A 25172-nucleotide genomic window follows, 5' to 3' on the forward strand; every position below is an offset into this window, starting at 1 on the left:
TTGTCTTAAAAACCCTACAACTTCTTGAATTTTACCTTATGAAACAGTTAATATCTTGCCTGCCTGCTCTACAGCTATTATTCTTTCCACAAATGCAGTGAGGGATGCAAGGGGGAGAAATAATGGAGGTAACAGGAAGAAAGTAATTGCCCCTTCTGGTAAACTTCCCTTCCCACACCCTCACACTGCAGCTGTGAGCCCACCCCATGCTTCCACAGGGGCAAGTACCAAACTAGAGTGCTCAATTTCTGATGTCTGTCTGCAGTAAGTCTGCATCCTTCCAACACTGCTGCTTTCCCAGAAGCTGAATGGAAGTTCACATGCTGCTCTGTTACTTTAGCTGTACAGTAGGCCATCATGGGAGATAATGGCTTTATTTCCTAATGTGAGCTTAGAATATTATCTAAGCCAGGCAACTGCTCCTGTACAGTTGACAAGAAGATTTAGTTCAAATGCACACCATGTCAGCCAAGCATGAAAATATAATTACTTTATTTTAGACAGCGTTCAGCTGAACAGGTTATAAATCTGAACAGTCCTTTCTGGTGCATTTAAATTTCCTCACCAGCTTGTGGGGCCAATGTTGCTGAATGGTCGAAGGTTCCAGAGATCTTCCAAACTTGTTTAAACTGCACCACTTTTAAGAGTCAGTGGCCAATGCTTAGTATCAAACACAACTTAGACGAGGAGAACTGCGTTAATACAGCCATCATTTTCTGGATTGTTTGTTACTTGCGCGTATTTCCCTAAAGAGAAAATGAAAGGAAATGTCTACAAAAGCTTCAAGTAGCCTATGCAGCAAATAACAATTTTGCATGTTTGCAAGTTTAATCCACAACTCTCCTTACAAGGGGAAGAAATTCCAGTTCCCAAACTGAAAGCATTCTGAAACCTAAATATACTTTCTGATGAGCTGCAAACTTTCATTCACAATATACTACTCTGGCTGTTTTTATACATGTAAATGCATCCTCAAGAGTTCTATGTACATTTAAAAAAAATCACAAGTTCTGCTACACGTCCTGCTGTCCATATCAACCTCAGCGTTAAAAGAAGTTAGCCTGATGAAATGAAGACACTTCTACATACAACTTTCACTGAAAACTTGATTATTCATAGCTTACACGGTTAGGTCTTTATGGACTTTTAACACTTCTTAATGCAAGACAGGCAAACAAGTTAATTCATTTTTCTGAACTTTGCCTAATTTGATGTTGAAAGTCTGAATTGAAAGCCTAATATTAAAACTATCATTTTTATAGCTGTCCAGTAATTGTTTCTGCTACAGCCAAAACGTAACATGGATAAATTACGATGATCTGTTTTACAGGACAGAGCCTTCACAATACACCAGTCAATAAAGACTTAAAGCTAGTCCTTCAGTGCAGCTAGTTTAACTACTTACCCCAGATAACTTTGCCCCCTTGTGTCACCAGGCCAAGCTCACTCACGTTCACTTCAATGACGGTACCTTTGGTAATTACCCCCAACGATGTATACAAAGGGGAAGATGGATTCTTTTTTACACCAAGGATAGGCAGGCAAAAAGTAGCTTTAAGTTCAGGATGTGTCACATGTGCCTTCTTGAAACGTAAGCCCTGTTGCAGGAAGAGTTGGAACAATTTATTTTTTAAGCTCTCACAGCTAATTTAGCACATTATGTCCTCAGCTTTATGCATTTTAACAGACTGGGAAAAATGAAACAATCCAGAATACAGAATGTCATCTGCCTAGTATAAAATGCCAGGTTTGTTAAGAACCTGATAAAAAACAAGAGTAGTTCAAGAATAATACTTGCTACCACAGGTGGTTCACATTCCATGAAGAAACGAGGAGTTTACTGTAAAGCATTTAACAGTCCTACTGGTTTTTAGACTTGAAACGTTTCCTTTGTTCTTGTAAACCTGAGAAAACCTTTCACACATTACAAAATACTAAACACCCATCTATTATACCTCTTTTTAGCTAAGGACCTGTGCTCTTTAAGGTGGGCTTTACCACTAAGTACCGTAACCCTTTGTGTGTCATTTAAAACCTATTCAAGGCTTCTACTTTGTATTTATATAAAAACTCTGCCTTCTTACTAAACCTTCCCTCCTGTGCACTGCTAGGCAGGTAGAGCCTGCACACTGTTCCTTACAGCTGTGTAATAAAAAGCCAGGCAGGAAGAGCATTTCCTTTGTATGCTGTCACCACTGTGCTTCAAGCTTCGTTAGCAAACCAGGAGGACAGAGTACTTGAGTCCTACAACTGAGTCAGCCTCAGAATCACAGTAGCTTGAAAAAGACCGAAGTTTTCAAAGTACGTCTCCTAAAGACCTTCCTGATATGAGAGCTCATAGCTTTAACTCATTCGTGTCATCTGAGTAAGAGTGGAAACATTTCATTGCAGGCAATGTCTGTGACTGCAGGAGTATCTCCCAACCTGCCGGTTATTTACGTTGACATTTCTGCAGAAAACTACTACGAACACTCTAAATCAGCAGTAATGAAGTGCGTTATCACACAAGGAAGTTTCCTTGCCAAACTCAGAACAGCAAGTCAAGATAATTATTACTTAAACGTTCTTTAAGTCTCAAGAACATTACCATTGGTCGAATGAATCGTTCATATTTAGGAGGTTTCCTAGTAAAGCCATCTCCAACAAAACAGACTTTTGTAACCATTCTCTTCCAGGCCTTCTTCTTTCTCTTCCCTGTACGAATCACTTTTAAAACTTCTGTTTCTCCCTGTGCACGGACCTTTGGCACAGGAACCTCCCATTTCCCCTGCAGAAAACATAGTTGTCATTAAGTCACAGATGTGCCATTGCAAAGGAGACAACGAAAGAATAAAATAAAATATAACCAAAGAGAGTACCTGTAGATTGTATTTTTTAATATACCTTATAGCTACTTATTTTGATCAGTATTTAAATTTATGAAAATCAAGACCTTGCATGTGCTTTGTTCAAGACTAGTAAACTTTTCAGTTTCAGCTTTCATATAGTATCAATATTTAGAGTTTGTTTCAGCATTAATGCCACAATGTGATCATTGTCACAATAAATACCAAGTATCTGGCTTTTAATACAGTTACTTACCGCTTTCTCTTTTCTCTTCTGCTTGATCATGTTAGAGAGAACCTTAGCCCGTGACTGGCCTTCTCTGTCCAGCAGGTATGCTGGTACAGCTCCTTTAGGTGTTTTTTCATCGTTCTTTTCCTTTGTCTTTCTCTTTTCATGCATTTTAATGCTGCAAAAAAAGAAACACGGTATTTTTGAAAATGCATGCAGTATTAAGAATAGAAAAAAAACATTTTGAGATATGATAGCCTCCTACTTCAGGTAGTGCCTACTCAAATTTAAAAAAAAAAAAAGAGATATTTGTAAACAATGTAACGTAGCATGTTATTTATATTTAAGGAGTAATCCTAAATATTCTTCATGGAAAACTAGTTATTTCTCTTAATATAACAGCTGACAGATTACAGAGTGCATCAAAGCCTGTCAATTCCTGGCAAGACAGGAATACAACGCCTGGCTCTTACTAAGGAATTTCTGAATAGCTTAAAGCAAAGAGTCTAACCCTCACAGCCAAGCACATCTGCACAGTGCTAAAGCCAGTAAGATCAAAACCAATACAGTATTTCTGTTGTCGTAGCTACATAATTGTCATTTCTACTGCTAATTAATGCTTATTTTAACAAATGCTTTTAGGAACAGAATTGTTAACTGTATCAGTAAGCACATGAGTTGAGAAGAGGGGAGGCCAGATAACACCTTAACCATTCTATCCTAAAAATTAAGCAATATTTAAGAGCAACATATGACCAAACAACAACTATCTCTGTATAGCTCTGTGAATTCCCCCAGTGCCAGGATGTCCGGCCGACACCAGGGGAGCAGCAGCTACTCACGTCTTCTTCATCTGGATCTTCTCAGCATGCCGCTGCTTGTGGTAGAGTTTGGCCTTCAGCCCGATCATCTTCTTGGCCTTCCAGGACCGCTCGTGGGGCTCCCGGCCCTCCTTCTTCCTCTTCTTCTCATGGTAGTCCAGGCGGTACCCATACCGCTTGCGGTGCAGCTCAATGTGCTCGTTCTGCGGCTGTGGGTGCGGGGCAGCGGGGTCAAACCCAAATCCAACCCTGTCCCCATCCCCATCCCCCATCCCCCAAACCCTGACTCCAACCCCATCCCCCATACTCCGTCCCTGACCTCCAACCCAATACCCTGTCCCCATACCCCAAACTCTGTCCCCATACCCCATACTCCGTCCCCATCCCCCAAACCAATACCCCGTCCCCCAACCCAATACCCTGTCTCCCTACCCCAAACCCTGACCCCATTGCCATCCCCACCCCCTTACTCCATCCCTGTCCCCCAACCAAATACCCCATCCCCATACCTCAAACTCTGTCCCCATATGCCATACTCTGTCCCTGTCCTGCAACCCAATACCCCATTCCTACACCCCAAACTCCCTCCCCACACCCTAAACCCCGTCGACATGCCCCAAACCCCATCCACATACCACAAACCTCAAACCCTGACCCCATCCTCACCCCCATACTCCGTCCCTGTCCCGCAACCCAATACCCTGTCTCCACACCCTAAACCCCGTCCCCACATCCCAAACTCCCTCCCCACACCCCATCCCCGTACCCCAAACTCCGTCCTCATCCCCCAACCCAACACCATGTCTCCCTACCCCAAACCCCATACCCTGACCCCATCCCCACCCCCGTACTCCATCCCTGTCTCCCAACCAAATACCCCGTCCCCACACCCCAAACTCCGTCCCTATACACCAAACCCCGTCCCCACACCCCCAATACTCCCTCCCCATACCCCAAACCCCGTCCCCACACCCCACACCCGCCCCCGTCCCCGCTTGCCCCCTTCCCGTCCCCACCATGGCGGCCTCCCCGCAGCCTCCCCGCGCTGCCCAGAGGGCGGTCCCCCCGCGCGGCCGCCCCGGCTGGAAACGCTCCCCGGGCGGCGGCTCCTGGCTTCTCCCCGGGGCCCGGCGGCCTCCTGCGGGTCCCCAGAGCCCGGCACCGGGCTCGGCGGGGCCACAAAGGGGCGAAGAAGGCGTCGGGCAGGGCCGGAGCCGCGGGCAGGGCTCAGTCTCTGAGGCCGGGGCCGGCGGCCGGGGCGCGGCGCGGTTCCGGGCAGCGGCGGGGAAGGGGATGAGGGGAGCGCCTTCCGCCGGCGCCTCAGCACGGGGCGGGCCCGGCCCCGCTGTGGAGATTTTGTGTCGGTTTTTAATCTGATTTTGTTGTTGTTCAAAGAATGTGCTTTTCCCTGCCCCCCGCTCCTGCAAGATTAGAAAACGGTGCGTGCCTCGCTGATCTGTGAGGTCTGGAGCTCGTTTTCACCGTGAGTGTGGGTTGTGCCATGGGTTGTGCTGCTTCCTGGGCTGTGAAATCGTCAGAGAAACGAGCAATGTGCCCTGCGCTCGTGGACCTGTGCTGTGCTGCTGCCCCCTGAGCCCTCAGGACCTGCCTTCGCTAATCTGGAGCGGGTTTAACCCGAAAAGCAGTAACCCCACCTGAAAGCGAACCCAGCTCCACAACAGGTTTCTGTAGAAGTGCGGTCACACGCTTTCTGTTGTAAGCATTTGCTCTATTTATTTATTTATATATATATATTATTTATTTTTAACAGGGGACAGCGTCAGACACAGGAGCCAGGATGTTGAGACCTCTGAGGAAACTTCCGATGAGCGCATTGAAGTTATCAACACTCTGCAGCGAGGTAAACCTTTTTTTTTTTTCCTAAATTTTGACTCTTTTACTGTGAGGAAAAGAAGAAGAAGAAAAAAAAAGTAAACATTTTCAGCTGGAGTTGGTATCTGAACAGCATGAATGAATTCATGTTGAAATTGGGCTTCTCAAGGGTCAGAATGGGGAAGCTGTGTTTTCTTCTAACCTTTTTTTAGACACCTGTGGTTTGGATTACACAACATTTTTGACTTAAATTTGTATTATTTAAACGAATACTTAGGCATATTTAAAATACTGTGGCTACTGACAACTTGTTTTGATAATATCATAGATTTTTACAAGAATTCCCAAATGATACTAGGTTTGGACTTGGTTTAAACAGTGATGCTACTGTCTTCATACTTTTGCTTCCAACTAGGTGGCAGTTTGAGTTCATGTAAATATCTAATGAATGTCAGTTCCTGCAAGATCTGATTTGTATTTAGTTATTAGTTTTGCTGATGACTTTTTTGTGTGTTCTTTTTTTCCTTCCGTTTTAGCATGCCTGTTTCAGGAAGACAAAAATCAAAGTCCTAAGCCTGACATGGCAGAACACTGGTCAAAGAAGCTACAGTTGTTCACCAGGTATCAGTTTAAAATATTTTGTCATTTCTCTCAATTTAATTTATGATTTAGTAGTAGGAATTCATTTTAAAACAAGTAAGATAATTCCTAAGTTTTACTATATTTTTGAGTCATTATTTATAAAATTTGTGTTTTCAAGTGCAGAATAGTTAATAGGATCAAGGCCTGAAAAGAAATGCTTTGTATTTCTTTTGTTTTCTCTGTAGGTGTACAGTATAGAGACTTTAGGAAATAAGAAAAATTAAACATAGAGATGGATAAAAAATCAGCTGTGAAGTGTGCTGGAACCCCTATCCAATTGCTTGAAGTATTAATCGGTTATCAAGTAGCTGATGATAGCCAGTGTGTTGGACAAGGGGTAATAAATCAGGAATCTGTGATTAAAGAGAAGGAAGTTCTAAGTTATCATTAGTCTATTTTCTTCACAGAGTTAGGGTAAAAGAGAATAAGAAGAATAAGGTGTGTGGAAAACAAAATTTCTATTAAAAGGAGTTTTTGCTGTTTTTTGAGTAGCAGCAGTGAGATAGAATGGAATCCAACTGATACAAATTAGCATTAGGAGTCAGGCATATTTTTTCCTGCAGTGTTTTAGAAGAAACTAGAGATGAAAATATTGGTCACTAGTGAGTAGCCAACTTCTATTTAAACACAATTTGCAGCTTATTTAGCAACTAAATAATGTATGAGAGGGGAAGTATCTTTTAAGAAAATACAAATTTAAAACTCTTCTTAGTCTAGGTCAGCTTTCTTTCTACCCAGGAAACGTATTCAGATGAATTTCAGCATTGCAATTGTCTTGGACTGTGGCATGTTTTGTTACTGCTTCTGCAGAGTAAGATTTTGCTATTCAGTTGATACTTTTCTGTGTTGGCTCTTTTGTGTTGTTTATAAGTTTTGAAGAGTTTTATGTGTGAGAGAGAGCAAGAGAGTGAGACCTGTTGCAAATGTAAATATGTCTTTTAAGAAAATTGAGATGGGTAGGGATTAGGGGGATTGTCATGAGTTGTGGCTTTGTCTGAATTGTTTTTGGTAAGCTTTTTAGGAGTTTTCTTAAATATACCTGATTTTGTTGAAAATCTGTTGCTTCTATGTTGGGATCAACCTGACAAATCTTTGTTCTGTTTGTTTCCAGAAGATGTTAAATCTCTACGTTCTGTCATTAATCCTCATATATCCAGGTATGTCATGCCAACTTACTCTCCCTATGTAACCAAGAGCAAAGGGAATTGATGTGGTACAATGTTGAGGGTTGTTGCTATTCCTGTTAATTAAGTGCATGTTCTAAATAACAGTTAATACTTCCTTAGTTTTAGATTTCTGACATTTTGGTGTAAAATGGTTGCTCGTGTCAGAAGGGTCTTGGATTGGTAAAAATATGAGTCACATTCAAGATCAAAATCATAACCAATATTATAAAATATCATAATTTTTTTTTTTTTTTAAATCATAAAGTTTAAAATCATAACCACCATCAAAATTGACCTTTTAGAGAAACTCAAAGTCCACAGTGGTCACTGGTAGGTAAATGAAGGAAGGAATTTCTTGTCAACTGGACCACCACCATGGGCAGGACTGCGTACTTCGTGTTTACAGGAGCACTCAGTCACAGAGATAAGGGCCTTCATAGTGAGGTCAAAGTAATTAGGGGCTGAGCTGTCAAAGAAATGGCAGAGGGATGAAGCTCTTTTGGAAGACTACCTCTGTCTTGAGTGCCAATTCAGCTACCATTAATGGTGAATATGGGGGCTGACCACAAGCCTGTGGTGTGCAGAGTCAGTGAAGTAGCTTTGGTAGCCTCTGTGCAAGGTACTTCAGAAAAGAAGATTTGGATGAACAGAATCAGGGACAACTTCATGAGAAAATGATTGCTAGATTTGGTGCATAAAGAGTATAAATTCAACAGACTGCTTTAGTTACCATGGCTTAGGGATAGGGATGGACAAAAGGTAATGGGGGTATTTCTCTCTGTGGAGAGGGCAGATGGGTGCAGAATGACGCCAAACTACTACAGAAGTGAAACATGTTAAACTGTTCCTATACTCTCAAATATCACCAATCTGAAGAAAATTTGCTATTTCGGTGCTAACATGCTTCAGGATCAGCATGTACATTATATCAGTTAAGCAGTAGAGGAAAAATGTTATTCATTTTGTGTGATTCATCTTCATCATAATGGATATGAATTGTTTACGCAAGAACCAACATCACTGGAAAACAAAATTACCACAGTAAAGGTAATGTGTTTGTTTTATGCAGAATCCGCAACATTGGCATCATGGCCCATATTGATGCAGGGAAAACTACAACAACAGAGAGAATGCTGTATTATTCTGGATACATACGAACACTTGGAGGTTAGATTTTTTTTTTTATTTTTTTTATTTAAGTGGCTTTGAAAGACTTTATATTAGCAATCATACACAAGGCAGTTAGGGATTGCTGGTGGAATTTTTATCATAGATATTTATTGTATCAAAAAAGTTGCGTTGCAATAAAGTGAAATTATAATGCATTTTCTATTACATTCTAACACAGTTTCATTTACATTCCAAGGCAGTTAAGAGCTCACAAATGCATTTTTTTTCTTTTATTTTTAGCTCACTGTGATTTGCTTAACATTTAATCAGAAGCTTTCCTTGTTTTACATATTGTTCATTGACTGTTTTGGCAAAGCTGTTTCTCCAGTTCCCTTTTGATGTGTTAGGGAACCAGATCACCAAAAAGTAACCATTTATTTTGGAAGCCCTAACACAGGGTGAATTCCTTGCGGTGTCAACTCTCTCAGAAATCTTCAATATTGAAAGGATCACGGCAGCCTTTATTTATGCTGCCTTTTGACCTTTTAAATTTAATTCTGTTTTCTCTACTGTATGAGAGCATTAGAAGATACTTGGCTAGTGGATAGATTGAACTTGGTGGCAAGCTTGGCTGCATCTTTTTTATTAAAAATAATAAATTGCGTAGCTTTTTTAACATAAGTCTAGTTTTAACTTAATTAAGTTTTAACTATTACATTTTAAAATATCAGATCATATACAGCGAGTACAGCCAGTGTATTCAAAAGTGTGGTTTGTTCATGGTTTTGGACTTTGTTTTATTTTCTTAAGCTTCTCATAGTGATGTCACTTTAAATTTCTACACAGTGTTGTTCTTTGATTAAGAACATAAAATGTTGTTGGAATAGTTGGTCTTTGACTTGCAGAGTGTTTGTTGCTTAGACAGGGAGCCTGGGTAAATGAGCTGACATCGTTCTATGAACTAGGGCCGTTTTCATAGCTTATACACATACAAAACAGAAAGTATTTCCAAATTTCTCTCTCCACCTTTATTCCAGGACAACTTCAGCCTTTGAGTGATTTATATACCCAGCTGTAACCCTGCTTTCTGTTCACAGATGTTGATGATGGAGACACAGTGACAGATTTTATGGTACAGGAACGAGAACGTGGTATTACCATTCAGTCTGCTGCTGTTACTTTTGACTGGAAGGACTACAGAATCAATCTGATTGACACACCAGGTACTGTGCTTTAGTGGTACCCCTCTAACTAGGAGGGAATAGATGAGGTGAGGTATTGCTGTGCCTAGGTCCTAGTTTTGAATGTGGTGCAATATTTAATTGGTTGAATTGATGCAGTAAATAAACCTGTACTGAGCTCTGTTGACCTTGACAAATTATTGCCTCCTGGAGCCTGATCTGGCTTGTTTAAATTTAGAGCAGGTACAGTCGGTGTGCTTCAAGGGCTGGTGGGTGTATTTCTGTTAAAGTGGAGACAGGGTCATATTGACATGTTTTTTAGCATTTAAAAAAAAACTGTAGTGATCTGTAGGTATTGCCTGTTTTAATTATGACAGTCATAATTCAAATGACGACTTTGAATTCTTTCAATTGTTTTTTAGGTCATGTGGACTTTACACTGGAAGTTGAGCGCTGCTTGAGAGTCCTGGATGGAGCAGTAGCAGTGTTTGATGCTTCAGCTGGCGTTGAGGTAAAAATGACTGGTAATGTTTTGTTTTGTTTTGTTTTCCTAATGACTTAAAAGATGCTGAAATAATAACAATAATACTTTGATGTTTCTATATGTTATCTACGTTCATGCATTGGTCAAAATTGAGCTTCAGAAAGCTGAACATTTTAATTTTAAGTTATATAAGTGTACAGGAATTTCTCTGCTACCAAGAAGAAAGTAAGTGGGATTGCCACTTAAGTCTGTTTTTGTTGTTTGTAGGTTTTTTTGTTGCCTTTTTTTTTTGTTGCTGTCAATAAATGCAGATTACCATGAATGCTTCTGGCTAGCTCTATCACTAGAGAGAAATGAGCGTCTCATTAGATAATTCCATGTAAAGAAATAAATAATTTTCATCTGGAATTTCTTCCTCCCCAAAGACCTATTTAAATATGCCCATTGGAGCATAGTGCCTAAAAGGTGTAGGCAGGCTGGAATTTGAGTTTATAACGTGTATGGTTCAATTCTGTAGAAAAGTTCAATGTTTTGAATACAGTGTTCAGTTTACCATTGTATACGAGCCTGAACCCTCCCACACCCAACAACAAAAAATGAGAGCAGTGATTTTGTGTGTTTTGTTGTGTGGTGGTTTTTTTTTTTTTTAAACGTGGGGATTTCTTGCATTATGTCCATGTATTGATAGGAGACCACTTCTGAACCTGAACTGATTTTCATATATACCAGTTTTAACTTTTAAATAGAAATGACCATCACAAATGGCTCAGCAGTACACAAATTACCAGTGTAACCACAGCAGTTTTTAGTGTTGTTTGTGTAGCAACAGAAATACTTGCTAATGTGTACTTAAGCCTTGGCAATAAAGTCTTAAGCCTAAACATTACTGAGTTCTTTCAGCATAGATCCCCTGTAACACTTCTCTCTGTGTTACCTTTGGTATGTTACTTTGTGCCCTTAGTGGAGGAGGGGACATGGTGACAGCTGAGGGAAGAGCTGTGATGAAGTTGCTTGTGAAGTTCATACACTTTGCTAGATAAGGGGCTGTCATAACGCCTTCAGCACAGTTCCCTTCTCTACTCTGAACTCAGTCCCTCAGCAGCGGCAGTATAAGATGAAGAAAAGATATTGGGGGGCGTATAGTTCAACTATAGTGTTAATGTTGCTGTTTTGTTAATGTTGCTGTTTTGTGTCTTTGTATAGGCACAAACTCTGACAGTCTGGAGGCAAGCAGACAAACATCAGATACCACGAATCTGCTTTTTAAACAAGATGGACAAAAACAGGGCAAGGTATTTATACAGTTATTTTAGTCCCTCTTAAAAACCTTGTAATAGTATCTAATCTAATCAAGATTAAGTTGTTTTGTTAAGCACAGAGATAGTAAATTATGTTAATGTATCCTACATGTATACATATCTTCAATTATGCAGATGCATGTTTTTGTGTAATCGTAGGATTAATTTTTACAATAAGTAAGGAAAAGTAAACCAATTTTACTGTATCATTAAATTTATTGTAACTTAATATCTGTTGTTTTGATACAGCTTTACATATGCTGTTGAGAGTATCAAACAAAAGTTGAAGACAAAACCTTTGCTTTTACAGGTAAGCGTAGAAATTAAGCTTAGGAATTTCTCTGCTTTTCTTTTGAATGGAACTTCCTTCTTAATTTTCTGCAACTCTCTAATTCTAATTGCAGTTGCCCATTGGGGAGGCCAAGACTTTCAGAGGACTGGTTGATGTTGTGACTAAGGAACAAATAATTTGGAAACCTACTTCTGATTTGGATGACGGAAAACATTTTGAGCAAAAGCCACTGCTAGAGACTGATGATCCCAACCTGTTCCAAGAAGTCCAGGATGCTAGAAATACCTTAATAGAACAAGTAAAGTTCTAAAGTAAATACATAATACATTTAAAACTGTTATTTAGAACAGTAGAAAAAATTAAGCTGAAAGGGACCTCTTGATACATCTAGTGCAGTGGTCTGATAAAAACAGGACTAACTTCAGCATTAGATCATGTTGTTATGGGCCTTGTTCAGCTTAGTTTTCAGGGTCTCTAGGGGTGGAAATTACAGTCTAGGCAGCATATCCCAGTGTTTGATTGTCCTTGTAGTGAAGTGTTGTTTGGCAGTGTTTCTTGTCATTTCCTTGCGTGCCCCTGTAAAGAATCTGGCCCTTTTCCCTGAAACAGTCCCACCACCAGTTCAGGTTGTAGGTAGTAGGAGGCAGCATTTAACATCCTTTGTTTTCCTCTTTAGATGACCTTTTTTAGATGGTCATCTCTCTGGGTCTCCAGCTGCAATCCAACATACCACCTTACTAATATCCCCCTGGATTTTTCACCATTTATCAGTCACTCTTGTGAGAGGGAACCTAAAATCAAAGTCTAAGATGTGGCTTCACAAGTGCAAAGTGATAAGTCCTTGCCTTGACCCACTGGGTGTACTCTTGCAGTATGCAGTTACCATTTGTTACTGCAAGGGGACGCTGCTGACTTAGGCTTGCTGGTCCAGCAGGACCCTCAGGTTGTCTTCTGCAAAGCTATTTCCTAGGTAGTTCGTCCCCATTCTGTGTCAGTGCATGGATTTGTTCCATCCCAGGCACGAAGTTCTGCATTCGTTCTTGTTGAATTTCCCACTTTCTTCACTTAACTCTACATCTGTCAAACGTCTGATGGCAAAACACACTAAATAGAGAGAGTCAGACTCCCTGGCTGCACAATACATATGCAAAATGGAAAATACTCCTTAAAATTCTTAAAAACTAAATTTAGTATTAAGATGGCTAATGTGGAATCTTTTGCCATCCCAGTTGTGAAAAAATACTTGGGACATTCACATGAGGCCTAGCACATGGGACCCGGACCTGTGGGGTATCTGTATCCTGGAGTGGCAGCTAGAAGCTGGATGGGATGTCACAGTCTGTTCAGAATGACACTAAATGCTGTGCTAGAGGCAGCTGAATCTCACCATAAACCTTTTTCCGGATCCATCCAGAAAGTCCATGATAACTTGTATGAGATAACAAGAATATATTTGTTTTCCATAAATTGTCATGCTGTATAGCTAAGAAATTGCAATAGAAACATGATCTGTTTGATACTGGGATCCTAACATGCTTCCCACAGATGAGACAGTATAGAAGAGGTAAAGAAAGGAAGAATAATAAAGTAGGAGTTAACTGCCTGTTAAACAGTGCAGAACATTTGGAATAGTCTGTCCAGATTGTTTTTCCTCTCTCAGCTGGCATTATGAAATCCCAAATTGTTCTGTGTGATTTATGTAACGATACAGAAAAGTTAGTTGCACTTGAGAGATTCCAGGCAAGACTTCTCTCCCATTAAAACAAGTTATTTTACATTCTGTTTGCTTTTATTCAGTCTAAAACTGCAGTCGCTTTTATATGGCCTACAAGTGTAGTAGTGATTATATTTGACTGTTTACTTCTATAAATGAAAATACGGGAAGTTTAAAAGTTACATTTGCCTGAGGTATTGATCCATTTTGCTGGAAGACCTGCCTTCCATGCAACTTTGGAAAATGTGCAAGTGCATAGACAGAGGATGCTGGACTTTCAGTTTCCTTTGAAACACCTGTCAGAGAGATCCATTCAGTATTACATCAAGTTCAGCAAAACACATATGCAATCTAGTTTTCTAAATATGCAGGTTTTAAATGGGAGTGTTATTACTCAGTCTGTCCTTTTAAAAAATTTCTTAGATGGAAAGCTTCATAAAACAGTGTTGATTTTGTTTGGTCCCGTCCTGCTCCTTTCACTCTTTTGTTTCCAGTCCTTTCCTGAAGCAGGAAGAGGCGGGCCAGGGCTGTGATAACTGAGATAACTTTGTGTTCCTAAAATATTTTTTACCCTGCTTTCTATTCTATTAATATTCTTTGTATCACAAATAATGTAAAATTTAGTAGTTTGACTACTAGTCATCTTGTAAGCTTGCCTTTCATTTGACTAAATGAATGTTTTCCTTTATCTCTTACGTTTTTCCTATTGGCTTAATTAGATTTCTGAATGAATTAATTTCAGAAATCGCTTCAGACTTCTGAAATGAGTCATTTCAGTATTTGGTTAATTGCTGTCATAGCCACTAGAAGGAGTGTAGTGCCTTAGGGTTGTAGCAGGTGTGTGGTAGTACAAAGATGTATATGAGACAATGTTTGAAATGTATTTAATTGTTTTAAAGCTAATTGGAACAGCTTGAAAACACAAAAGATCCCTTGCACTTTTGAGCCACTGACATGAAGGTCAAAATGCCCTGAAAGCTTGCCTATTTTTTTCCAGCTGGGTCTGTTCTCTCACAAAAGTTAATTGCTGGTTACTTCAGACTTCACCTTGTTTACAGGTCTGAAATATATTCAGTTATATCCTTGTGATGACACTATATGGCTGCAGGCTTTTTCGGGTTCAAGGAGATGTACAAGCATTTTCTTTCCCACTGATGTTTTATCTGACAGCAGCTTTATGAAGCTGATAGTTCTCCACCCACCCCATGTTTTCCTGAAACCTTTATTTGCATAGATTTCTTTGTAAAATTGGTTCCCTAAAGGCTCTTGCTTTTTTCTTTTGGGGAGATTTGTTCTGCAGAAGTAGTCCAAGAGCCCTGAAGCACTGGAAAGGACTGTAAAAGCTTGTCCTACCTAGCACATGCTAACAAGCAGAAAATAATTAAAATCTTCTTTTTTATTATTTAACACACTTTCCTTAGCTATTACAATAGTTACATTTTTGTTGAGAGAAGGGCAAACTTTTATTGTTTAAAACTAAATTCTGTAATATAAAGGAAGGATTTTATTTTTTCATGTGAAAAGGCTAATGACTTTTGTAGAACTGGGAAAAGGATCTATAGGAGTTGGGTTGGAATCTGAGATATGGAATGCATCTTCAGTATTGTTTGGTTTGAGTTTGATACTTGGTGTCTTTAAAGTCTTGATTCCTGTTCTGTTTAGCTGCGTTTTCTAAATAAGTAAGACTTGTGACTCATCTGTGAAACTGCTGTATACCAAATAGTAAAACAGAGCTATTCTGTTGAAGGTTGCAGATCTGGACGATGAATTTGCTGAACTGGTTCTAGGAGAATACAGTGAAAATTTTGACATAATACCAGCTGACAAGGTAAGTTTTACCTTTCGTTATCTACAAATAAGTTATTACTAGCTGTCATTCTGAATATCAGGGCTACTTATTTTTATTTTTTTGGCACATGAAGATTATGATTTTGCAGATGTGAAATTTTTAATCAACAAATCACTAGTTTTTATAGTACTTTGAATTTAAGACAAAGTACATTCAAAATTAGTATGAGTTATATATGATAGTGAACTAACAGTGATTCTCAAACATGTTAAACAAAACTACCAAAAAAAATAGTTTAACCTTTGTTAAGGATGATTTTTATTGACAGTTTGGATGCTGAAAAGACTCTAGGGAAAGGCGAATGGAATTTCCAAGTAGAGTCAACCCGGTTTGTGTGAGCTCCTGAAAAGTAGCACTCAGTTACTGTAAATTAGTTGGGCTTTCAGGTGTTGCATGTTGAAACTGGTGAAGTAAAACTTTCCAAATAAAAAGGAATATTAGAAAAAGAACATGAGCAGATGTACCTCGAATGTTTAGAAGTCTTAAAACCAGCGGCTTTTATTTTAGCATCTAAACATTTGGATATGTGGTTCATTTGGAGTTGAGCAAGTAATGTTATGTTTGGAAACATACCTCTAAATGTTTGGGGTTTTATATTGTTAAATAAATATGGGACTGCACAGCAAGTACGAGAAGTGGTACACATGGGTAGTCTTGTTGACCTTAGTAGGGCTTCTCATGATTCAGGCTGTGGTCCTGCCTCACTGTTTATGGTGGCAGAGCTGACCTATGTTTCTATCCAAAACCCTTTTAGTGTAAAATCTGTTTTTTTCAAAAGAAAATTTCTTGTGTTTGTGCTTTAAAATTAACTTTTAGGTACACAAAAACTTCAAATATTTTTATAATAAACAAACACTAAAATAAACAAACTAAAAATTAAAATCAAACAAAACCTGTGCTAGCAGACCAAACTGTAACTTTACCTGCCCAGTATGGATTTAGAGCACAATGAAGAGACTTTTGTAGGTGAATTTAGAAACACAATCTCATGTGATCTGATTGGAAAAATGGTAACCTTGCTAAAACATGTTTTTTTAATGTAAAAGTGAATGAATGATTCTTTTTTTTTTTTTTTTTACTATTAATATCATATTTATGCTTGTTGAGTTTGTGTTGGAATACTTGGCCTTTCACAGTAAGGTTGCTATGGAAGACTGGCTTGCATTAATAAAATGAGAACTTAAAAATATAATACAAAATATTGTCTAAAACAAAAGAACATAGGAACTTCTACAAGTTGAGAAGGGGAAGCTGACAGAACTCATCAGCAATGTGACAGTAACTTCTTTAAATGAAAAGACCAGTAAAAATAACTTTTTTTAAAAACCTGTGTTGGGCACTCCTGTGTGTGCAAGAGGAGTTGCTGCAAGCAGTTCTTCCCCTTCCCATTTGAGGCAGAGAAGTAGCTTGGCTGTACATCACCTGCTGATGTGCTGCAGGTTGGAGTGCCCTGAGGGGGCAGTATGTACAGTCTGTTACTCAAGACCTATGTGGATAGCTATATTTATGTTTATTACCTGTCGTGCACATTGCTTGCCATAGCCCAGTTATTCTCAAGCAGTTGCTGGAATCACTTTCTAAATGCTTATTGCTAGCTGCAAAGGCTGCTGATTACATGATAATGATTTATATGTCAGTGGTGTTTTAGTACGCTGTTTAAGGTCTGTTGGTTTGTCCTTGTGCTTTTTTTACACGCTGATAGATGCACTGGCAGACAGACACACTGATTTAATGAAGTGAAAAGGCACTCTTTACCTGTAGTAAACATTTTATTTTCTGTCTTTCCTTTTCTATAAATAAAAGGAAAAAAATAAATGAGCTTGTCATTTCCTAGATATGTGAACAGCAAGCAATATCCAAGAGCTGAAATGCCATTTGAGGTTAAAGTGTGGTTTGTATGTTAACAGAAAATTACTTTTTTTGCAGCTACAGTCTGCTATACGCCGGGTCACACTAGCTCAGAAAGCAGTACCTGTACTCTGTGGCAGTGCACTGAAGAACAAAGGAGTACAGCCTTTACTGGACGCTATTACGATGTACTTGCCCGCACCTAATGAGCGATCATATGAGTTTCTGTAAGTACAAGAAGAAAGGCAGTGTCAGCAAAAAGGAAAACAAGTAGGAGAGCATAAAAGGAGAAAATTTAAAAAAAAACATTAAGAAACCATGAATATCTTTAAAAATGCTTACTGCTGTTAGATGATAAATAACAGTAAAGATGTACAGACTTAAAAATATTCTCAAGTACTGAACCTGCTCTGGCCAGTGCTACTAAAATTGCATGCGTATCTCTAATTGCCAAACTTGCAATTTTAGAACTTAAAATCTATTTTTAATCTGAGGATACCGGCATTTTACCACGGGGGTCTACGGATCATCTCTAATATTGGCTAAGGTATATGGCCTCTTACGCATTCTTTTGGAGCTGGCACTGCTTAGGTTAATATATTTTGTATAAATTACATTGTATTTTTGTTGTTTTTTGTTTGTTTGTTTGTTTTAAGAAAAATCTGCCTCTGCTAATAGTGCAATAAGAAACATGCAGCTTCTTAAGTGAGTGGGTATTTATGTAAACACGAGCTTGAAGAATATTAATCCTACAAGTATGCTTTTTGTTGTGGTTTCTGTTTTGCAGGCAGTGGTACAAAGATGACCTGTGTGCCCTAGCGTTTAAAGTCCTTCACGATAAATGTCGTGGACCACTGGTTTTCATTCGTGTTTATTCAGGTTCACTGAAACCTCAATCAGCTGTATATAATATTAACAAAAGTTGCACGTGAGTAAGAGTAAGATGTGCTTTAGTGTAACATCGTAATGTCTGTTAGTCATGAAATATTCAAGAATTTCATTTGTAGGGAGAGAATAAGCCGTCTGCTCCTGCCTTTTGCTGATCAGCAAATTGAAATACCATCACTAATGCCTGGCAACATTGCCCTTACTGTTGGGTTAAAACAGGTAATTGAAAATACTTTATTCTGAAAGAAAGTTTGTTTCACTAGTGTGCTTTGTACTTCTGTGATACTGTATCTCAAACGTGTTCTTGTCTTGATTGTTGTGAAATACATAAGCTTGCTTTATTTGAAGTATATGTGTACTTCCTCCTAAAATCAAAAATTACACTGTGCAAATGTTGGTAATAGACCTGGGAGATGCAGGGCTGATTACATGGAAAGCATTGAACACTGAAGCTGTAGGGCTCTGAACTTACGTTTATATTGCAACTCTCACAGTACCAATGCTGTGTAAAGCCATGGAGAGACCTCAGTGGAAAGGAGAGTGATGTTGCAAATAAGTTAACCAAAATCAACAGTTTAAGTTCAAGAATGTTTGTTTCATACTTCTCTTAGATGGCTTACTAATACAGTGTTTCAGTGCCTGAATAGGCTGTATAGGTATCATTTGCACAGATTTTTGAAAATGTGACCAATTTTAGCATTCATAGGCAAGATTTCTTTTACCAACACTGTATTTTGTGGCTTTATATCTTGACTGCTATGCTAGATTTAAAATCTAGTGAACAAGACAAAGAAATATCAGTCTAAGCTTGAGCACATATTTTCATCTTCCAGATCAGTCTAATTATTTGTGTAGAGAAGTTACAGTAATCGTTTATAAATCAGCGGAGTGTAGCGCAGATGGTTTTGAGGAAGAGAAATGATCAGCTTTTGGTTTCATTGTTTTGTTCTCTCCTCCCCCTTCCTGTCACTTGTGGGTCACTGGGGGTTGACATATAGAGTGCCACTGGAGATACCATAGTGTCATCGAAGGCTTCAGCTGTAGCTGCAGCACAGCGAGCTGGAAGGGATACTGGCAGAGAGCGGAGGAGTGGCAGCGATGTGGAGAGTCTTCTGCTGGCAGGTGTTGAGATTCCTGAGCCCGTCTTCTTCTGTACCATTGAACCTCCTTCAATGGCCAAGCAACAAGGTACAATGTAGCTACGTGAAAGTATTTCAGATTATGGTTGTCAGTATCCTTATTTTATTATTAATGTGTTTTTTTGTGTGTGTCTGGAAAACGTAATAACTACTAATTTTGTAAGAAGACCTGGAGGCATTTGTCTCCTCTTTACTATCATGCTTAGTTTTGCTACAGCCATGCAGATTTGCTGTTCCTACTGTCTCTGAGTACAGTTAACCTTGAACTGTTTTTTTTTTCAGTCAGCATTTGCTGTTATATGCTGTAGTGTAACTCTTCACTTAGCAAGAGTCTAGTTAGGGTTCACCCATGCAGTGTGACCTTTAATCTTAACTGCCCTTCCCAGAGAATCTGTACCAGAACACCTGATTGCTTCACTCTTTGAAAATACATCCTCCAACACTCTGCAACTTCATTCCAGCAAAGCTGAGCATGATTGATGGTGAAGGGAAAGGAAAATCAAGTCCTACTGTAGTCTAGTGGAATGGAGCAAGGCGTAATGTAGGTTTGGAACCACCCGCCCACAGGCTGAGCCAGTGGGTTGTGGGGTGTCTCAGTTGTTTTTTCCTCAAAGTCTGTAAAATGAATAAATGCAGTTTCAGCTGTGAGTCTATTTTTGAGACATTGCTTTTTTATAGCTGCTTTCTTTGGCAGTTGAGCAACATAACGGGGAATCACAAAAAAGATTGGCATTTGAACCTTTTCTTGTTGAACTCATCTTAGTATGTAGGTAAATCATATAAGAGCTGGCTGACAATTTTTCTCGTCTATAAAAAAGGAGCAGTACTTTTTACTGAGTTGTTGACGCACTGGCATGTTCAATTATGTCTTTATGTAAGTGCCAAATATGACTTGGAAAATTGTACTCTTATGATTAAATTTTAACTATTCTTTACAGTAAGCCATTATTTTTAAGTGGGACTATATTTTTTTATTTAAAAAGCTCCTTTCTCCAAAAGTTGCACACAGTGCAACAGAGCTCCTGCTTGGTGTCATTAAATTTTGCTACTTAAGAAATTAAATCAATCATGAAAGCTCTCCTTAGCATGCAATTAATTTACTGGAGAGAGTAAGAAGTTACAAGTTGCTTGTAATTTGAGTTGTCTTTGTGTACAAAAGATATGCTTCTCCATGGTCCTTTTGATTCCTTCTGAGAATAAAATATGACTGTAGGAGGAAAGTGATGTTTAGGCTTTATTCTGATTCTCATATTACCAGAGTCTCTTTAGAGATTTTTGAGTGTTTGATGTTTACTTACAGACTTGGATAATGCACTGAGCTGCCTTCAGCGTGAAGATCCAAGCTTAAAAGTGAAGCTAGATCCCGACACAGGACAAGTAAGATGAATCTTCTATTCATCATCTCATAATCAAATTTTATTTTAGAACAGTCAAGACCACTCCTTCAGTTAGTTGTTTGTTTTTTAGCATATTGAGGTTCCCTTGAATGAGAAGGACTCTCTAAATGCCTTCGTATCATGTACAAAGCTGTATGCCTCAAACTAAAATTGAGTCACGTGCAATTTACAGAATAAAGGAGGACTTCCCATGCTCTGCATGTTTTTGACAGTTCTTCATGAGGTTAGAAGAGTTTGAATTATGTACTCTGTAAGCTAACGTAATATGTTCTTTTTTTTTGTAGTGGTCCTACAGCAATAATTGCTATTTCAGTTAGGGTGTTTGGATGACTTAAAGTAGTCCTGTTTTCTTCTCTCTAGGCTCCTTAGAATTTGAAATACTTTTAAGAAGCTATTAAAAGCTTGTGAGTCCTTGTCTAAACAACACTTTAAAAGCTTGATAGGTTTGCAAGATTTTCTACCTCTCTCTTAACTTTCATCTTACTAGACTATTCTTTGTGGCATGGGAGAACTACACATAGAGATCATTCATGACCGAATCAAACGTGAATATGGAATAGAAACTTACTTGGGACCTCTTCAGATAGCCTACAGAGAAACCATCCTAAATGCTGCACAAGCCACAGGTAAAGGAGTGAATGGGTAAATGTAAGGAGCATCTTGTATCTGGTTCTGTTCCTTGATTTACTTGAAATGACCTTTAATTAGGCTCAACTACTTAACTTTCATCTGAAAGTTACTTATATGTATTAGTTTTTTCTAAATGTGTGGTTTTTTTGTTTTGTTTTGTTTTGTTTTTTCCCTGCAGATGTATTGGATAAAACAGTAGGAGATAAACGACACTTTGTAACCACAGAGCTAGAGGTGAGGCCCAGGTTGGCAGACAGAGCAATGACAAAACCTGCTATTGAGTATGCTCCAAGTGTCATTGAAATGCTACCGAAAGAACTTCAGGGAGCTATAGAAAATGGAATCACAAATTCATGCATTCAAGGTAAAGAGGTGCTATGACAGCTATACTGGCATAACTTTTCGCCATATTTCTCTAAGAAGCAATTCAGTGTGTTTCTAGGAGGGGAAAAATCGCTTTGGTAGCTTGAAAACTAAAGTTTATTACCTGTTAATGCTGGATGCAAAGGAATATTCCAGGAGTATCTTAACTACAAAAATTGCCAAACACTCTTTTTGCCATGCTGGCAATTGAAGCCAGAATGCCTTTGGTTTTAAACTTGATTTCTAATAAATCATTCAACAATGATTAAAAATCATTGAATTTGATGTGGGTTTTTTGATCTAGTTTTTTGATAACAAATAAGGCTTTTGCTTGATGGACATCAGAACACAGTGGTGTGATTGGAACTGGTTTCTGAGGCCAACATTTAAATATCACATTTCTATAAGTTACTGATTTTTTTCCTGATTTTCACTATGTTAAATCAGTGAAAGAATACGATAAATAGTCTTATGTAATTAAAAGTCTATACTTGAAATTTGCTCTAAAGAGCTGTCTCTTTCACAGTTAATTCAAAACAAGACGTGTTTAATAATTTGTGGCCTAAACACTCCCCCTCACAGCAAAATTAACAAGTAGTTGATTAATAAATAAGAATTAATGCAGAATAGGCAGTATGTGGTGTTTCTTTTCCGTGTTGCTTTGAGTTGGAAAGTGTTCTTAACTCTGGCTGTGGAATGAGTCTTGATTATAGTCAAGTGATATAGTTTTATATCTAGTGATATAAAATTAATACTGCTGAGGGCTTTCTTCCTTTTTAAATAAATGAATCTGGCCATGTTTTCTGTAGGAAAAAAAAAAAGCTCTGTGTTTCTTTTTTTCCTTAGATGCAGTTCAAGCCTTCCATCCTGTCTAATGCACTTTGTGGTCTGGTTGAGAGCCCTCATCTGGAGGGAGATAACCTATCTAGGTTACTAGAGAAGCAGTTCATCCTTTATGGAATTGAGTTAACCTTGCAGGGGGGTTGGTATTAGGCATTTGCCGTGATCACACTCTGTTGAAAATGAAAGTACAGAAGATACTCTTGCTTTAGGTTAAACAAAAGGTTTCCTTACTTTTTCAGATGAGGTCTTGTTTCAACAGATACATTTTAGATATCTCAATGTATTAAAAAAATCGTTTGGGAACAGCTATCTGAATGAGTGCACTCGGGAACTTTAAATTCTGACCGTTAACTGTTTTTGGTAAAGTGAATAAGAACGTATAAGTCTACATTCCTTTTTCTCTTTTGGCAAAGCTAGGTAAAGTCATGAAACGAGGAATAAGACAAATAGTCATGCCTTTAGGCATAGCAAAGAGAAGAGGAAGGGAGGGAGAATTCACGAGAGACTCCAAATCAATCCTGATTTTTTTTTCCCCTCTGCATGTCCTAATACTCTGAAAAAAAAAATAAAAGCCTGTTTTTTCTGTATGCTTTTTTCTTTCTTTTCCTTGCTAGGACCCTTGCTAGGATTCCCAGTTCAGGATATAGATGTGACAGTGCAATCACTGACAATGCATCCTGACACCTCCCACACAATGGTATCAGCTTGTGTCTCCCGTTGCTTGCAAAAGGTACAGCAAAACCTGAAGTTGTTGTTGAACACAGTAGCATCAGGTATCATAGGGAAAATACATGTGTATCAGTATCTGGTAATTGTTCTTGGACAGTGTGACAACCCTGGCTTGGGGATTTTATAGCTTTTGGAAGCAGAGAATCAGAGTGAGTGGCAGTATTAGCTTACATTATGTAAGCATTTCTTATGTCAATTTTCTAAAAAAAAAAAAAAAAAAAAAGAAAGATTCAGCATAATTCTCCTTGCCTTCCATGTAGGCTTTGAGAAAAGCTGGTATACAAGTACTGGAGCCCCTGATGAACCTCGAAATCACAGTAAGTGAAGATCATCTCAGTGCAGCGCTTGCTGACCTTGCGCAACGGAGGGGCAGTGTTCAGGAAATCCAGAGTCGTCAAGATAACAGGGTTGTGGTTGCTGCTGTTCCACTAGCAGAAATGATGGTATGTAGTTACCTTAATGCATAAAAACGCTTCACAGGCTTCAGATCGTTTTCCTTCTTACAGATGATTGAATTTGGAATGGATTTTTCTAATTATATTTCAGTTATTGAAAGACTGAAGGAAGATATTCAGAGGGGTAGCAGTGAGGTAGTGCCTATTTGGCTACTGCACTTGCAAACCTAGCAGTATTTTGGGCCTGACTCAGTTTGTTAACCAGTATGTTTTCAATTTTAAGTCAGAAATAGTAAAAAAAAATTTAAAAAAGGTTTTAAAGAGAATAGTAATTTTTTTTTTATTTAAAAAAAATGAAATTACTAGGTTAATTTACTTGTGTGTGTTGCACTTTAATACTGTAATATGAAATATATATATACATGCATATATATATACTATGTTGCAGCATACTTATTACTGTTCGTTTTTCTCTGGGCCCATAACAATTCTGTGATAATTTATCTTCTGTTTTTCCTAAACTAAGTGACATGTGTTCTCTGTTTTGTGCAGGGCTACTCAACCGTTTTGCGTTCTCTAACATCAGGCTCAGCAACCTTCACTTTGGAGTTAGCCAGTTATCAAGCCCTGAACAGCCAAGAGCAAAGTGCACTTCTGCAAAGGAAGATGGGGTTGGTGTGACCATTCCGCTCTGCAAAGGAAGAAGATTGTCCTGTCTTCCCTGTTAAATATTTTCAGGAGACTGTTCAGATAGACAAGTATGTTCTTCTGTGATGAACTCGTGATAAATGGTGAGTGAGCTGCTGAACGAGGGGACTGTGCTATTGACTGTTCGAGGGAAGGTTCAAGAGACTCTGTTCTTCTGGCACAGGCTTGTAATTGCAAAGCAGCTGAACCAGGGATGGGGCTGCAATCTGCTGCTTTGGCAGTCCTTATCTTACAGACATCTACAATGAGAAGTAACGGGCATTCCTGTGAAGAGGATTTATATTATTAAGTGCTATAAAGACTGTTTCTTACTTTACTAAGTAAAGTTTGTGAAGCTTATGGCTACAGATAAATACAGTTCTGCTACGCTGTATTTGAGTTCTTTTCAGCTAACTACAAGAATACGGTTAAGAAGCAATTTGAACTCTACAAATATAAATATTCCTGTAGTGTTAGAAACCAACTTGGAACAGAGTTCAGGACACTGGATGCAACTTTTGCCTGAGTTTGCTTTACCAAGTACCTGGAGTGCAGGCTTCTGTACATTGAGTAAGATCTGCTCAAAAAATACAAGAAAGGCAGAGTTCTCCCCCAGCAGCAATCCCCACCTACCATCTTGGATATGTTCGGGGAGGATTTCTTTTGACCTTTAAGAATGATTGTTATAAGCTTTAAGTGGTTCTGATTTGCTGTGTACTACAATTAACTTGTGATTTGAAATTCTGCAATTATCTACATAAGTAGCAAATGACAAGACACTTTTAAATAAAAATGATCTGCTCTTTATC

At 38.7% G+C, this 25172-nt stretch overlaps 2 protein-coding genes across 5 annotated transcripts; one reads left to right on the plus strand and one right to left on the minus strand.

Annotated features, from left to right (window-relative positions):
* Positions 1-475: 475 nt before the first annotated feature.
* NSA2 (NSA2 ribosome biogenesis factor) lies at positions 476-5105 on the minus strand. Its single transcript, XM_084305440.1, has 6 exons — positions 4892-5105; positions 3897-4084; positions 3082-3232; positions 2588-2767; positions 1406-1598; positions 476-746 (listed from the first exon to the last, which is right to left on the minus strand). The coding sequence occupies exons 1-6, from the start codon at positions 4892-4894 to the stop codon at positions 679-681; spliced, it is 783 nt and encodes a 260-aa protein (XP_084161566.1). The 5' UTR covers positions 4895-5105; the 3' UTR covers positions 476-678.
* Positions 5106-5180: 75 nt separating this feature from the next.
* On the plus strand, positions 5181-25158 carry GFM2 (GTP dependent ribosome recycling factor mitochondrial 2). Of its 4 annotated transcripts, none has more exons than XM_084304747.1 (21): positions 5181-5314; positions 5647-5736; positions 6245-6329; positions 7462-7507; positions 8586-8683; positions 9724-9849; positions 10230-10318; positions 11495-11583; positions 11839-11899; positions 11994-12179; positions 15343-15423; positions 17371-17519; positions 18080-18220; positions 18300-18399; positions 19179-19368; positions 20620-20696; positions 21204-21342; positions 21525-21710; positions 23167-23282; positions 23542-23724; positions 24229-25158. In XM_084304747.1, exons 2-21 carry the CDS (start codon positions 5674-5676, stop codon positions 24355-24357), a joined length of 2334 nt encoding a protein of 777 aa, XP_084160873.1. In that variant the 5' UTR covers positions 5181-5314; positions 5647-5673; the 3' UTR covers positions 24358-25158. The 4 variants fall into 4 exon arrangements, with proteins under 4 accessions (XP_084160873.1, XP_084160871.1, XP_084160874.1 ...); XM_084304745.1 differs by having other exon boundaries at positions 5198-5557; XM_084304748.1 differs by having other exon boundaries at positions 5198-5557; positions 7465-7507.
* The last annotated feature ends 14 nt before the right edge of the window (positions 25159-25172 follow it).

The sequence above is a fragment of the Netta rufina genome (assembly GCF_964035555.1).
Source record: "Netta rufina genome assembly, chromosome: Z".
Lineage (NCBI taxonomy): Eukaryota > Metazoa > Chordata > Aves > Anseriformes > Anatidae > Netta > Netta rufina.

Bases quoted from the DNA above. Each gene is read 5' to 3' on its own strand.
- NSA2 (XM_084305440.1), bottom strand. The intron at 1,599-2,587 runs GTAATGTTCTTG...TTCCTGCAACAG, and splicing joins AACGATTCATTCGACCAATG to GGCTTACGTTTCAAGAAGGC. The intron at 747-1,405 runs GTAAGTAGTTAA...TTTTCTCTTTAG, and splicing joins AGGGGGCAAAGTTATCTGGG to GGAAATACGCGCAAGTAACA.
- GFM2 (XM_084304747.1), top strand. From the start codon at position 5,674: ATGTTGAGACCTCTGAGGAAACTTCCGATGAGCGCATTGAAGTTATCA. The intron at 6,330-7,461 runs GTATCAGTTTAA...GTTTGTTTCCAG, and splicing joins AAGCTACAGTTGTTCACCAG to AAGATGTTAAATCTCTACGT. The intron at 19,369-20,619 runs GTACAATGTAGC...GTTTACTTACAG, and splicing joins TTCAATGGCCAAGCAACAAG to ACTTGGATAATGCACTGAGC.